The 16985-nt window shown below is 37.9% G+C and overlaps 1 protein-coding gene across 1 annotated transcript in view; it reads right to left on the bottom strand.

The window, feature by feature from the left end:
* LOC113105686 (ADAMTS-like protein 3) overlaps nucleotides 1-16985 on the bottom strand; it is a 152575-nt gene that overhangs the window by 31981 nt on the left and 103609 nt on the right. The window contains exons 11-15 of the mRNA XM_026266920.1: nucleotides 15769-15907; nucleotides 15562-15612; nucleotides 13206-13410; nucleotides 12144-12291; nucleotides 5229-5313 (exon numbers count right to left, since the gene is read on the bottom strand). Of these exons, the coding sequence (XP_026122705.1) occupies nucleotides 5229-5313; nucleotides 12144-12291; nucleotides 13206-13410; nucleotides 15562-15612; nucleotides 15769-15907 (628 nt within the window). The remainder of the gene's footprint in view (nucleotides 1-5228; nucleotides 5314-12143; nucleotides 12292-13205; nucleotides 13411-15561; nucleotides 15613-15768; nucleotides 15908-16985) is intronic.

Consider the following 16985-nt stretch of genomic DNA (forward strand, 5'->3'; position numbering starts at 1 on the left):
TTATGTAACAATAAACCCAAGTACTATGATAGCTATAATAACAACGAAAACAATATAGCATTGATAAATATAGCATTAACATGGACCAAAAGACTTTGATATTTAAGAGTCAACCGCACTTAGAATAAACGTGATCATAAAAATAGATGTGGCAAGGTCTCCTAATGAACCACAGAATGATTTTCCCATATTTCTGTTGAGAGGAAAATGACTCTTTTGGAAAATATTGCTGAAATGCATAGCTTGCGTGATCTGTGAATAATTGGATTCAGGAATAAAAGCACAACATGTTCTTTGCCACCAGTGCAATAAACCCAAGATGAACATGCTTTGCCGACTCATGCTTTTCAAAACTTGTGTAAATTTTTTCCTGTTATGTTATTAAATGCAACTAAAACACACATGAAACACTAGTGATCTGTAAAACTATTTAAGTATTGTGGAAATATGTTCGTCCGGAGTGGGTGTAAATGCACACCTCACACCACCCCCTGTCTAAATACTTTCCAGGCTTAAGGGATTAAAGTTTATGAGATCTGTTATTCCCCATAAGCCCCAAACATGTCATGTTTGGACTAATGTAGGGGTGTCATTCAGGGAATATTATGATGTCAGAACACCTCATATGATTGAGAAAACAGGCGATGAGAATTAGTGACTTGACATGCACGAGTATTTATTTCACACACAAACGCACACGCACACACACACGCACACACACACGCACACACGCATGCATGCACACACGCACGCACGCACACACGCACACGCACACACACACACAAATTAAAGGTGAATAATATAAAAACAATCCAATATAAATAATTAAATAATTTTACTATATTTAATGTTTTATTAAATTCAAAATGATTTAATTTAACTTAACAGTATTCTCACAAAATCACACTCGCACACACACAAAAATAAAGAATATTTTTTATAGTGTAGAAAAAAAACAGAAGGCATTTATGCATAAACTCCCTCTAGGAGGGAACGAGGAAATGCTGGCGATAACAATAATAAGTCTTTAATAATCCAAAGTTTGAGACAGGAAACCACATCCAACAAGTAAAACCGACAATACAAAAAAAGGCAGGAGCTTTTAAACAAAGGATGATTGGGAAAACACAGGTGCAAGGAATGACTAATTGAAAGCTGCCGGCTGCCGACTCTGTGTGGCCGACCTAAGGTTTGTGGAGCAGGTGGTGGAGGAGCTCTAGCCTGAGATGGAGAGCCGATGAGCCAGGGTGACAGCAAGGATGCGGAGGTCCTAGGTGGAGCAGATTGTGCTAGCGACCAATGCTGAGATGTGGTTCCGGGAGGCTGCAGTGGAGCCGGAGCGACAGAGGACTGAGGTGGAGCCGAGGGGATGAAGCAGCCATATGGAGCTGAAGGGACAGAGGGATGAGACAAAGCCAGAGGAGTGGAGTCGCGAGGCACAAGATGGTCGAACCCAGACCAAGGTGGAGCAGGAGGGATGAGGGAGCCTGGCAGAGCTTGTGGAGTGCTGGGCCATGACGGAGAGGAGGGAGCTAGGAGACATGGTGGAACCGACGGGTCATTGGGCGAGGCTGGAGGTGGAGTCAAGGAAGATTCCAGCCACAGCAACGCTGGAGGATGGTAGTCCCACGGGGCTCGCACAACAATGATGGTGGGCTGAGGGTGAGCAGAGGGGCTGCCAGATGACAATGTTTGAAGGAGGCATGAGCGGGTGGAAGGACTTGCATGATGGTGGGCTGAGGGTGAGCAGAGGGGCTGCCAGATGACAATGTTTGAAGGAGGCATGAGCGGGTGGAAGGACTTGCATGATGGTGGGCTGAGGGTGAGCAGAGGGGCTGCCAGATGACAATGTTTGGAGGAGGCATGAGCGGGTGGAAGGACTTGCATGATGGTGGGCTGAGGGTGAGCAGAGGGGCTGCCAGATGACAATGTTTGAAGGAGGCATGAGCGGGTGGAAGGACTTGCATGATGGTGGGCTGAGGGTGAGCAGAGGGGCTGCCAGATGACAATGTTTGGAGGAGGCATGAGCGGGTGGAAGGACTTGCATTTTCGAGACTAGAGGGCAGCTTTTGAGGAGCAGGCACTGGAAAATCGGAAGCCCCTCAGGGCTGGACGAGGGAACCAAGGACTACGGAGGGCTGGACAGGACCAGCAGAGATGATGGAGAGAGGAGAGGGGGCAGTTCGATCTCTAGATCAGACTCCCACTCTATGAGATCTCACTCCTCGTTTTGCCCTGCCATACTCAAATCACCCTCAACCATGGTGCAGGGGGGCAGAGCTCCTCTCCGCACTCACGCCGTCCGTGGCTTTCTCCCTTGTGGCAGGCGTTGCTGCAGGCTCAAACACCTTGACTGTCGTCAAGGCCTCTGGCTCTGCGGCGATCCTCAGCTCTGTCGTTCTCTCTGGCGGTGGCACATAAGTCGTGGTGGGCTCTGGCTCTCTGTCAGTGGTGGGCTGGGGAATGTGCTCCATGCATTGGGGAGAGGTTGGGCTGGGCTCTGGGTTGGGAGTGGCTCTGGCAATCAATTCCTGGGAACCAGCGAGGAATGGAGATCATTTTCTCGCTAGTGTCCACTCCACAATGGCGATTAATTCCACTCGAGGGCCATCTTCGGATGCAGGGCATATATGCTCCAGCATAACAGGATCCATACACAACAGAAAGATGTTCAAAAAATTTCAAAAAATGTAAACAAAATTTTACAAAGTTACTGTTCTTTGGTAGGTGACACCCTGATGCCATTCCAATCCGTAAAACCATCGTTCATCTTCAGAACACAAATTAAGATATTTTGGATTAAATGTGAGAACTCTCTGACCCTCAATAGACAGCAGGTCTTACGGGTTTGTAACAACATGGGAGTGAGTAATTAATTACATAATGTTAATGATTGGGTGAACTATCCCTTTATTGTATGTTTTGGGCCTGTGATTATATGTGGCTGCATTTTTGAGGCTGCTAATACACAGAGCAACTTTTTAAGCAAATTTGCTGGGCAACTTTTTTTTTTAGCTTTGGCACTTTCCCATTGAGAAGGCATAACAATTTTATATCTGGATATTTTAGATCAGTTGTGGGCCTTGTGTCTCTCCTGGTTGCTCACTGATGCCAACATTTGCTCAAAAAGTTGCCCTGCGTAGCATCAGCCTGAGAGCAAATATATCAGAGAGCGGATTCTAATCTTTGGATTCGAGTTCAGAAAGACGACAGGTCTGAGTGGAGGTTCCTTCACCAGAGTGTCTCCTCCACTTTTATCAAAGTAGGGATAAGATCAGGCTTGAGACTCCACAACTACATCCAACCCACATAATCCACCCATCCAAAACACAGAGACGAGCATCCAGCCATGAATTCCACAGCAAAGTGGACTGGGCTCTCTATAAGATAGGGCTGAGCACCGAGCCCTGGTGCACACCACCTTAGATCACCCTAAATGTAGTTACTGGAGCAACAGAGCAGAACGCAAAAGAAGTGCTGCTATCGCTGAGTGATATACTCCACTTAAGAGTGTAATTCAAGAAGGGTTTGCAGACAAACGGTAGATCTTAACCCCCAATGCATTTATACGAACTGAAGCGTTCTTCAATGGCTCTTTATAAACCCTTAAACACTTTCACCCCTCATTCTTCTCGTTTTATGAGTCTCTGTGATAGATGCCTTTGGTAGACCACAGGGAACAGTGGCTGTCTGGATGTTGGCAGCCCACTGTTTAGCGGCTTTCAGTAGGGGTAGCGGGGGTCCATCAAGCTCCCCTGCCAACTATTAATAGGGGTATCATTTCAGAGACGGGAGGGGGGATAACTCTAATAATACCACAACAGGGAGTGAGAGTGGCCCGTGGGGCCTTGTTGAAGTAATGAAAGGAAACTGGACACACAGAGGTTAAAATGCAGACATGCTCAACTCTGGTTTCAGTGGCCATTTTTTCGGATGACAAACCAGCTAATGAAGCCTGATTCTTGTACAGTTCTGGTTAAACAGGGCTGGGTGAAATGTATTTTTTACTGCCACTGTGTAAAAAGAACTCTCCCAGTGTGAAGTCACCAGACATCCTGAGTAACAGGTGAAAGAATTCATCTACAAGTTGAAACATTTCTGAATGAAAAAATACATGACTGTATTGAGTTGCAATGCACAAAATGCGGTGAGACCGTCTTGGGATACCTGAGGATTCACGGTTCAGTGGATTATTGGTTATAAAAGGGAAAAGATTGATTTATATGTTTATTCAGACACTAGTAGCAAAGCCCAGACAGAATCTGCAGACATTTTCCGTATTTTCTGCAGATTCCCTGGAAAATTCTACAGAATTCTGCAGAATGGATTTGTCTTAAAATGTGTTAAATGGAACTAAAAGAATACTAATGTAATATATATATAGTTTTCATAGCTGAAAGCAAATTAACCAAAATAACAATACAAACATTTGCTGATCTTTAGTTACAAAACTTCTGTTGGAACCTCCAGTTCCATGTGAGCTTGCTTTGTAACTAACTCAAGGGTAAGGATGAAGCCAGTACTGAATCCTTGGAATCTTTGTCTGCTGGATAAACTCCCACAAAGATATTGGACAGGTTTATTTTACAATAAATCAGAGCAGAGGTAATGTTTATCTGCATGACACCATGACATCATATGGCCTCGCAGTCAAATGACCTAGAAATTCTCAGCAGTGAGTGAAAGGTAGGGCTGAAAGATACAGCTAAAATATTCTACAATGCATACGTTTTTCAGTCTTTTGATAACATTTAAACATATATATATATATATATATATATATATATATATATATATATATATATATATATATATATATGTGTGTGTGTGTGTGTGTGTGTGTGTGTGTGTGTGTGTGTGTGTTTATATTATATATATGTTTATGCACTCAATCTAAAACTACTTTTCCTCCAATAAAAGGCACAATCTTTTGATAAATAAAAAAGCATTTTTCCCACTTAAAGATATTATTAAAATACATAATTATTCAAAAGTTTGAGGTTATGTTTTGTATATTATATATACATGGACCATGGTTTCCACAAAGAAAGAAAGAAAGCAGTACAACTGTTCAACATTTCTGACACATTAAAATATTTCAAAGTTTTTTTGTTTGAATTTTGATGATTAGAGCTTAATACTCATAAAAGTAAAAAAAAAAAAAAAAAAAACAGGATCTTTTTCATGATATTTACCTGTAATGTACAATATAAAGAAAATAAACTCACGTAGGATCTTCCAAGGCTATCTTGGTTTCTTCCAGCTCTTGAGCCTGTTTCAACCAGGGCAGCTTGGCTTCAACAGGTTGGCTCTCTGAGAAAGCATCAAACAAACACAATATTGGATAACATTATTGTAAATCAAAAAGTTAATCATGCACCGAGTAGAGTAATTAAACCTATCTTCCTCTCTTTTAACAGATATCACCAAATCTGATCTAATTTCAGAGTCAAAATATTTTAACTCTACTTAAAAGTCCATTTTATACAAGTAAGCGTTTTCATACTGTTAAATGCGTATTCATGCTGATAAATGCTTTGATCTTGCTACAAAACTTCCTGGTTAAGCTAGCTAAAATGCTGATGGAAACTAGCACACCAGCATCTAATACACAACAGAAACCGCTCTTTTTATATGCACTGAAACTCTAGCTAACCACAGTACAGAATTTAATGTCAGATATTAAAAACATCTAAAATTCTAAAAACAATTTTGAGGTTCATAATTGTAAAAAGTGGCGCTTGGCTACTTATCAGAGCACATTAGTTGAGAGTGGTGTGGGAAAATCAATTCTGGGCTGATAACCAAAGGTTGTAGGTTCAAGCCCTGTAAGTAGTGATCCACAAACCATCGCCCATTGTACTCTTGAGCAAGACACACAACCTCAGGTTACTCCGAGAAGGACTGTCAAGGTATTAAGTGTTCTGTAAACTGTTTTGGATGAAAGTGTCAGATAAAAGATGACAAAAACATACAGTAAGCCAAGTTGTGCGAAATCAGTGTCGAGGGACACTCACATTTCACCAGAAACCCTTCCTGCTATGAACATCTGTTGTACCATCACTGGGTCATACATCTTTGTGAAGGTTACAAAGCCAGTTTGAGTCCGGCTGCTCCCCCTCCAACCCCCAACCCTAACACAGCTAATAAAGCTCAACATAAATCTCCATGTGACAACCAAATATTTATGCAAGCAACCATTTATTGATCTGGAACAGGATTATCACAGCTGTTGGTGACTGTGGGGCAGCAGTAAAGTCTCGCGGCAGAACATGCCGAGGGCTCAGGGTTTGGCTCTTCAGTCGGGGTTTCTGGGTTTCTCTGATGGCAGACGTCCTCAGATTTGGCGTGCGGGAAGGTCGAGATGAAATAGCAGGCAATAGAGCCTCTGTCATTTCAACCCACTGTTTTTACAAGCATGTCAGGCTCAAGTTAAGTGTGGAATTGATTGATTCGAAGAGAATTATTGGTGAAAAAAAGCGCACAGATGTTTCTGATTAGGGTTACTTGAATTTTGGCATCGTTGCGTAACTGATATTACATTTAAAGGAATACACTACTGTTCAAAGGTTGGGGTTGGTGAGATTTTTGAATGTTTTTGAAAAGTCTCTCAGGATCACCAAGGTTACAATTATTTCATCAAAAAATACAGTAAAAACAGTAATATTCTGAAATATTATTACAATTTCAAATAACTGTTTTCTATTTGAATATATTTTCTAATATAATTTATTCCTGTGATGCAAAGCTTGAATTTTTTAGCATCAATACTCCAGTCTTCAGTGTCACACGATCCTTCAGAAATCATTCTAATATTCTGATCTGCTGCTCAAGAAGCATTTATTAGTATCATTAATGTTGAATACAGCTGAGCTGGTTAATATTTTAGCAGGAGCCATGACTTTATTGATTCATTTAATGCATTACTGCTGAATTAAAGCATTCTTTTTTCATTTGAAAAGTCTAACTCCAAACTTTTGAGAGGTATGTAAATGAAAATACTATTTACTCTCATTTCATTTCAAACCTGAGCATTTGTTCAGTGGAACACAAAGGAGAATTATAAGGGATCTTCAAGTTTCTCTTTGGGTTTGCAACGACATTATGGTGATTCGTTTATGACAGAATTTTCATTTTTGGGTGAAGTATTCCTTCAATGAAAACTTGGAGGATTTAAGCAAAGCTTGGAAATGTAAAACACGTGTGAGGAGGAAAAGTGTTAGACGTCTAGATGACAAACACCTCCTGTTATGTGCCTGAACTCACAAGTTTTCTGTCTCGACAAAGGAAGTTTGATTCATGAGCAGACGGGACTGTGTTTGGCATGACTTGGCATGAAAAAAGGACAATTTTTTTCATGTACCCGGACAAATCACTTGAACTAATTACACAAGACTTTATGACAAGGGAGTCTTGCCAAAAAGACGTAACATATTTAAGTGAGAAAAGACACGGTAACACGGAGAGACCCAGATGAAAATATTTTAAAAACTGAGGTTGCGCTTTCAAAGAGTTCTCCGACATGCTTCAACTTAGATGTTTCTTCAAAAAAATAGCTTTGGATAAATTAAAATAAATAAATAAAAGGAAATAAATAAAGCTTGACTAGCGTGCAAAGCAATAATGTAAGGATATAATATAAAATTTATTAAAAAAAGTAATAAAAAAAAAAGAGAGTTGACAAGAGTACAGAGCTATAAAAATTATAATACAGTAAAAAAAGATGTATATTTATGAAAATGTATATGTATAAAGTGCTCATAAGTTTACATACCCCTTAATAATTTATGCAAAATAAGAGGGATCATGAAAATGTTATTTTTTAGTTAGTACCGTCCTGAATTGTAGGTGGGGGGAGTGAAAGTACAGCGCTCTCTCCACCTTCAATACCACGACCTAGGTGCCCTTGAGCAAGGCACTGAACCCCCAACTGCTCCCCGGGCGCATAAATGGCTGCCCACTGCTCCAGGTGTGTGTGTTCACTGCTGTGTGTGTGCAATTTGGATGGGTTAAACGCAGAGCACGAATTCTGAGTATGGGTCACGCCATAACAGATGTTGATGGAGTCCCTCAATTGTCCTCAGTATTAAAAGATGGATTTCAAAATAATACAGTCCCTCCTGGAAAGTGTTCAAATATGCAGAAGACACCGGAAAACCAAGGAATGAGCAGGGATTGGGGGATTTTTCTGAAGAACAGCAGGCAGTTGAACTGTTCAGGACCAAAAAGGGACTCATGAACAAATATCACAAAATATTAAACAGTTCTGGATCTTCCAGGAAATCACACATAGTGTTAAGATTCAAGGGTATGTGAACTTTTGAATGGGTTCATTTTTACAAATTCAGTTATTATTTGGTCTTGTGGAGTATATCTAAGCATCTGTTAAGTGAAATAGTTTATTCAGAACAGTACTAAATAAAAAATAACATGCAATTTTCATTATCCCTCTTAATTTGTTAAAATAATTAACATTTTCCATATTCTGCAAGGGATATGTGAATTTATGAGCACAACTATATATATATATATATATATATATATATATATATATATATATATATATATATATATTAGTGCTGTCAAAATTAGCGCGTTAACGCATTCGATTAATTTGAAATATTTAACGCGTTAAAATAAAATAACGCAATTAACGCGGTTGCAGTTTTTTTTATTTCCAGTTGTGGCCTTGTGTGTTCAACGTGCAAAGAAATATGGATAAGACCAAGGAAGGACTTTTAGACGGAAAGTTTCAGGATAAAACTCTGCCGGATTACTCTTCAGTCTGCCACAAGAAACATTATGACTGTATGACTGTAACAGTGCGTAAATCAGACCTTTCTGTAACGCTAACGTTAATAAGCTTAAACGAAAATAACGAAATAATTGTGTAGCGGAGTATTTTTTGTACACAGTGCCGCGAACTGTCAATCACTCCTGTACGCGTGCATCACTGTCCTCCTCAGCTGCAGCAACTTGCGCTCTCTCTCTTCATCAAGCTTTAAAACAAAAAGGGGACAAAAAGATCATATTGTCTTTGTGCATAGGCTATAGATTAATTAGATAAATGAATATCTAAATTTGTGCCTTGCCGTCTACGGTATTTTTTTAGAACTTAGAAAAAAGATGCTGCAGCCAATGAACAGCCAGCGGGGGCTAGACTCAACCTCCGCAGACAGTTTTTAATGTTTATCAGACAATAAATACTCAAGATTTTGCTTTAGTATAACTCACAACGAGTTTCACACACCTTCTCCGGCCACGTTGAGTTGTTGATACTTAACAGTGGGAAAAGCGACACATGCGCTATTCACTTGTATAACTTAAGGGTGAATGGGTAATGTAGTTTCTGCTCTGGGTGGGATGAATTAGGAAGCTTGCATTGTGAAGGGCGCTCTGAAAATCGGCAGTGCAGGTATAAGATTAAAACCTCAATTAAAACAGATCAGTCCAAATGAGCGTACCGGTACGCTACAAGCACGTTCTGGGCGCACGGAGAGGTGGCAGTACGCTCAAGAGCTATATTTGGAAATGGCGGTACTGAGTACAGGTGCGTACTGGCCCACTTAAAGCACTGGCAATGACTATACTTTGGAATTTTTTTGCAGTCCACTTAGAATTCAACATGGAAATCATTTTTGTTTTTTATTGGCATTGATTGTTTTGAAATTCAAATGGTACTTACATGCCTGTGTTTTTATTTCTGTAATAAATATGGCTTTCAAGCCAACAGTTAATTTGGAGGATATTGATGGTTTATTGCAGGTATGTTGTTTACATGAGAAAATCTGTGTTACAAGTTAAACAAAAATTCCAATAAACAATCATATTTTGAATTTAAATAGTTTCTTTGTCTTGAGTTTACATTAATTATTTACATTTTACATTTACATATCCAAAAAGTTTCAGTCTTTTAATTGCGATTAATTGCGATTAATCGCGATTAATTTTAAAAAATTGTGCGATTAATTAGTTAATTTTTTTTAATCGATTGACAGCACTAATATATATATATATATATATATATATATGTGTGTGTGTGTGTGTGTATGTGTGTGTGTGTGTGTGTGTTGTTAAAATAATTGAATTATATTTATAGACATTGTGGATCACTGACTCATATGAACCACTTGTTGAATGAATTTGTTTTAGTATTGTCACGTAAATAATAAAAACAAATTATAGCTATAAATCCATTCAATAATAACAATAAAATCAATTAATTAAGACTTTCAGAATTCATTATTCAAAATCAATTGGATTAACATTCTAATAGCTCTGTACTCTAATGACATTTAATTTCAGCCACTTGTTTAATTAATTTCTGATATAAAGAAGTAAACTTTAGTTATTGACTAACTTTACTTCACTGGGACTAGAGAAAGCAACAGATATCATAATGAGATTTCAAAAGAGATTTCATTCTCATGTTTTCTCCTACGTGAAAAACACTGAAAGAAAAAAAAAGTGTCACGGACCTGACAGGAAAATAAAGTGAGAGTCAGAGAGAAGTCGCAGGTATTAATTAACTCCACAGCAAGAAAGAGCTCTAAAACACACCGTGACTGACTCTCCATGAGCTCACTGTGACTGTCTGCACTTATGGAGCATTTCATATTCACATCACACGTTATTTCATGAGCGTGTCTGCGGCACACTCTCTTCTCTCCTGTCTGACAGCTGTAGGCTCTGACTGTTCCCTAATGGAGCCCGCTTTGGCTGTGTTCCAAAGTCTAGTGAGCTTCCCTGCTGCCTACATAGGCAACATCCTAAACTGAGATGAAGACTCTACACAGACTCAACGCAGTCAGCATTTCTGTACTTCACTCAAATACAAATTACTTCAATGATAAACGTTTCTTTCCTGCAGTTCACTATCTCGGATGGATTTTTTTTGCACTGCACATTCTCATTATATTCTCTGTGATGGATACACGCAGTGCTGCAAAATGGGGTTCCTTAAAGGGCAGCGTAATTTTATTACTAGGTTTTGGAACAGAGACTTTAAATGCTTCCCTGAAACAAATAAGTTCTAACAGCATTTTAATCATATCAATGTTTTAATGTTAGTTTTTATTAGTAGATGAATGGAGCTCAGCAGTGACTGCTCACTTTATCAGCGGCCTTGGCTCCAGATTTATTTCCCATTTATTTTCTCTGAAGGCATTTCAGAAAATTCTTCCATGAAGAGTTCAAAGCCTTGAACGAAACTAACCAGCTACGATGAATCACATTATTGCATTGTTTGATTTGTCAAAAAAACCCAAAGGAACTTGTGAGAGAAAGAAGTCAACACTGAATGTATATTTCACCCAAAAGGCTTTCCTAGAAGCCATTGCAACAAGGTCAATGAAAAATGTACCAGACATATTTCATATTTTAATTTGCTCCCTCAACAACTGTCATTTTTATTTAAGAACCAAGGGTTTTTAGAGTCTTTGAAAACGTAGATATATAAGGGATTCCAAGATGTCACAAAAGTCTTGAAAATGAATAAAATGTGATTGATTGATAAATAAATAAATAAATAATTGAATGAAATACATGTTTTATTAAAGAATATACATTTTCTAACTTTTTCAAGCTGTTATCAGATACAGAATACAATTTATATTTATATTGCAATAAAATAAAATAAAACACCGTAATCATAAATGACTTGAAAGTGTAAATTCATGGATAATAAAAAGTTCACACCATTTATTTCGGGAATTATTTATTTAATTAATTGTTATTTTTAACCATTGTAATTAAATACAATTTTTATTAATATTTTGTCCTATTTATATATAACTGAACTACTTATTTACGCTAATTTAAATGCCCCCTGCTAGTTTCTTTAAATAAATAAAAAATTGAAAATAAGCAGTTTTGTCATTGTAGCAAAAGTATTAGAAATATTTTTAGGGGCCTTCAAATATTGTCTTTGGCAATGAGGGGCCGGGTCTGTATTAGTGCATTATGTCATTAGCTTAGCAACACGCCAATATTAAAATTATTGGGAATGAAATCATTTCCGATGTGCAATTCCTGCTTATGGAGAATGCTTTAAATCCACTGTATAAGGTTGTACTTCATTGAGGATGCTGACTCACAAATCAGAGTAGCTCACTCGATAGTGGATCTCCTTTTTGTGTTTGTACCTCGTGGTTTGTGGCAGGCGACAGGGACCAGGCAGTCCTCTTTGATATGGGGTTTGTGATGAGGACTGCAGCCGCCAGTATGTTGACCACTGTGATCCACACACAGCACCACTCTGTACCGCAAACCTGGGCCGCAGGTGACCGTGCACTGGATAAAACAGATAAAAACACAAACAAATACATATTTCATCAAAAATACAGGCGAAAAGATTTTATATTGTGAAATATTAATTTCTGTTTAAAATTTCTGTTTCCTATTTAAATATATTTTCAAATGTAATTTACTCCTGAGATGTAAAGGTGAATTTTCAGCAGGCATTACTTTAGTTTTCAGTATCACATGATCCTTCTGAAATCTTATATTATCATATATTATAATTTTCTAAGCTTTTTTATTAGATAACATCTAATATCCTAAATATACATACTAATACACGGATTTGGTGCTCAGTAAATATTTCTTATTAAAACTCAAAAAACTAAATTACAAGAACTTTAACAAAAATTCAAATGAAAACACAACATATAAAAATAAAAAACAATTTAAAACAATAAATAATACCAAAATAATCTGCTTTACTTTTTCTTATCAGTTGAAAACAGTTGTGCTGCTTAATATCTTTGTGAAAACTATCTTTAATTTCACTTTAAATTATATATTTAAAATAAAGAAAAAAAAGAAAAGAAAAGAAAAAAAAACGTATTCAAGTAGTTTAGCAGGTATAATACCTCTTTTTCCATTATATAGCAACATAAATATAAACATAAAATAAATATAGTCCTAAAGACAGAATACTAAGTATGGTGTCAATATTTTCAGCATTTTATAAGTTACTAAATCATCAGCTTTATAAAATATGCTAATATCAAGATGCTGGAATCAGCTTTGAGCATTAAATCTCATTTAGTTCATCATGAACAGAGCTGCTGTGTTTCAAATCAGTCGTTCACGTGATTTTATTTAGGTTAGGACACAGAAACAGCTCACTAGTTTGTAAAACAGAGCTATAGATGGTCAATGGTCATTGGAAATGGAAGAAGAGGTCAGTAAAGGTCACTTACCTGAGACCACTCCATGGCCATCCACTGCGGACACTCAAAGGTGTTGCAGCTCTGTTTGCTGATTGGTCGAGGGGAGTGTGTGCACTTCCAGTCCTCCACCTGCACGATCTGCCCGTGGACATCCTCCTCGACACACACCACGCTTCTCTCCTGAGATCCTCCTCCACACGACACCGAACACGACGTCCACGGGTTCTGCTCCCATCTGCAGCAATATTATACAAACCATTTTTTAGGACATTTTGATGAGATAGAAAATAGAAATAGTTTGTAACATTATAAAAGTCTTTACTACGGGGTTATTAAAGATAACTAAAATTAAAACCATAAAACAATTTGTTACTTGAAATTAAATTAACTTAATTTATATACAGTGCCTTGCGAAAGTATTCATTTTTCAAGTTTTGTTATGTTGCAGCCTTATGTTAAACTGCTTTAAATTACACTCCATATACAGTAACAGTGAAGCAAAAAAAAACAGGTTTTTAACATCTTTGCAAATTTATTAAAAATAAAAAAAACTTAAATGATTCCATTGCATAAGTATTCATACCCTTTACTAGATCAATTGAAATTTAGTTCAGGAGCAATCATATTGCTTGTAGATATTACTACACTTCAAGTCAAATTAACTTGTGAGAAATTCAATTGAACAGGTATGGTTTGGAAAGGCACACAGGTCTTAATAAAACAAGCTTTATGTATACATTTATTCCTCAATTCCCTGTATTCTTGTCCTGTCTACCCCCTTGTCATGTTGTAAGTATGTGTCAGGGATCTGGAAGGAGGACCCAATTGCAGTGTGAGATAACGGTTTATTGACAACAGACTGATACAAGAGGGTAGTGAAGGGCACAATAGATACCACAACAGGAACATCGTGAACAGCTAGGGAAGGCCACTGGGACAGCTTCAGAAAACAACAGACAGAATACTTTAGCAACAGAGGGGGAGGCAAGACCAGGCTGATGGGGAAGACCACACAAGGCATCATAGAGTAGAGCTCAGACACTTGTTGACCGCCGACTCTGAAGTAGACCAAGTGCCAGGCAGGTAGAACCATGGCAGGGCACACAGAGACAGGTCTAACACAAGACTAGACAGGACGAAGCTCCACAAAAAAACCCCATAAAACCTAAGAATGTGAACTAATAAAGAGTAAAGTAAAAAAATAAGAAATTACCAATTTAACCAACTTAAATAAAAAAAATAAAAACACAAGAATCAGGACTAAAGCACTAAATATTACAAGTAAAAGCAAAAAAGCAAGAACAAACAAATTACTAAAACAAGGAGCAAGACAAGAACATGGAACTACAAGGACTAGACAAAACAAGGGCACAAGACCAACCAGGCGAGGAGACATGGACACATATTCAGCCACATCCACAGACAGAACCCAAGCCATTGACAGTGTGGGTTAAAATGACCATGAACCAGAAAACACAAATGGGTAAGGGGCACTATAAATAGGGAGTAAAATACATGAGGGGCCAGGTGAGCACAATTAGACTAACCAGGCTAACAAGAGGGTGTGGTTGAGAGGAAACAAGGAGGAGGGGCTAAGGTAGCACATGGCCGAGAAAACAATTAACAAGGCAATGTGCTGACACAAGAAACAAAACAAACAGAGTGACAGTGCAAAACCCTGACATGTATGTATGGACAGGTTGATGGCTAAATTTGCTGGTACTTGTGACTAGTGACAATAAAGGGCTACTACTATTTGAGGCAGTAAAGGCACTTCAGCTTAATAGTTAGTTAAGCATATGAATACTTATGCAATGTACCTATGTTGTGACAATTCTGTTTTGTCTTTGTTAATATGGTGTATGAACTGTGGATTGATGTGGGAAAAAAGTAATTTAAAGCAGTTTAACATAAGGTAGCAACAAAAAAACGTGGAGATAAAGGAAGGGGTATAAATATTTAATTTTCATTTAGTCTATCTTGATGTACTAAAATAACTAAACCTGAAATAAAAAAAATTATGAAAACTATAAACAATAAAAATTTAGATAAAAAGATAAAATCTAAAAACTAATTCAAATGTTAATTAAATAAAAAAAAGTATCTCAGTGACACTAAAAATAACCTGCTCTACGGTCACTTTTGATGAATGTGATATCTCTATGCTGAATAAAAGTATTAAAGTATCAATTTATTTCAGTATAAAATCTTACAGACCTTAAACCTTTAAATAATGTGCATCTATCAAAGTATTGAAATTATTACTTTTAAATAGATAACATTCAACGTTGGTCCTGATGAATGACGTTAAATTCTGCCAGTGAGCATCACTGATCTCCATGAGTATGTGAGCGGTAAGTGTGCTTTACAATAAATCATTTCATACCGTGGTAGAGGCTGGTACTGGTCGTAGGGCATCACTTCCTTGAACCCATCACTGCAGAGAAACAAACACCATTAGCTTTCAAGCCTTTATCCACACTATCATAAGCTGATGAACAGGAAGTCTCATGCACAGACAGCCTCTGGTTTACTGAGATTTATTCTCCATTCAATGTGTTTAGTCATGGTGGGTCAATAAGACAGAACCAGCCTTTCAAGGCAGGGATCCATGTTGCACTCCTTGAGTTTGGGTGTGGGTTTGGTGTTTTCTGGGAAGCTGTGGCAAAGATGTTCCGCAACCGATTTGTTGAAACGAATGTCCATACAATCAGCCGAATTCAGCTGATAACCTTCAGAGATGACACAAAGCACCATTAAGCATCAAAACTAATTGTCAAATGTTTATCAGAAATCAATATTAGCCAAGAATTTGTCAAAAATGTTTAGAACCTAAAAAGTATTATTTTACAAAAAATACGACTTTATTCAGCATTGTCTTCTCTTCCGGGTCTGTTGTGAGCACGTTCACAACACTGCAGTTACACTGCTGACATGTTATCTGTGTTATTGGGTGCACCAGAAAAAATGTCCAGAAGAGAAGACAATGCTGAATAAAGTCGTAATTTCTGTTATTTTTGGACCAAAATGTATTTTCGATGCTTCAACAAATTCTAACTGATGTCCCTAATGTTACATGGACTACTTTGATGATGTTTTTCTTGCCTTTCTGGACATGGACAGTATACCATACATACATTTTCAATGGAGGGACAAGAAAGCTTGTGGACTAAATCTAAAATATCTTAAACTGTGTTCCAAAGTTGAACGGAAGTCTTAAAGGTTTGGAACGACATGAGGGTGAGTTATTAATGACATAATTTTCATTTTTGGATGAACTAACCCTTTGATGCATGACAGGTACCAAATCAATTATCTGCCAATATTAGAGTTTTTGTTTTTATCTGTATTGGCATTAGTCAATATCAGCTGGATATATATCAGCAGATATTGAATATTTATTTGTACTGGCTTATTTATGGGGAAAAACAAAGCTGTGGACCTAAACGACTACAGACCGGTGGCCCTTACATCAGTGGTCATGAAATGTTTGGAGCGGTTGGTTTTGTCACATCTTAAACCTATTACAGCTCCATATCTTGATCAATTACAGTTTGCTTACAGGGCAAACCGCTCGGTAGATGATGCGGTCAATTTAGGACTGCATTATGCTCTGGACCATCTTGACTCTCCTGGCTCCTATGTAAGGATGTTGTTCATAGATTTCAGTGCAGCCTTTAACACCATTCTACCAGAGCGACTGTGGGAGAAGCTGTCACTGATGGGAGTGGGACCCTCTATCTGCCGCTGGATTATGGATTTTCTTAGTGACAGACAACAGTATGTGCGGCTTGGCGAGCACATGTCTGA

This window comes from Carassius auratus, chromosome 7 (genome assembly GCF_003368295.1).
Source record: "Carassius auratus strain Wakin chromosome 7, ASM336829v1, whole genome shotgun sequence".
In the NCBI taxonomy this organism is placed as follows: Eukaryota; Metazoa; Chordata; class Actinopteri; order Cypriniformes; family Cyprinidae; genus Carassius; species Carassius auratus.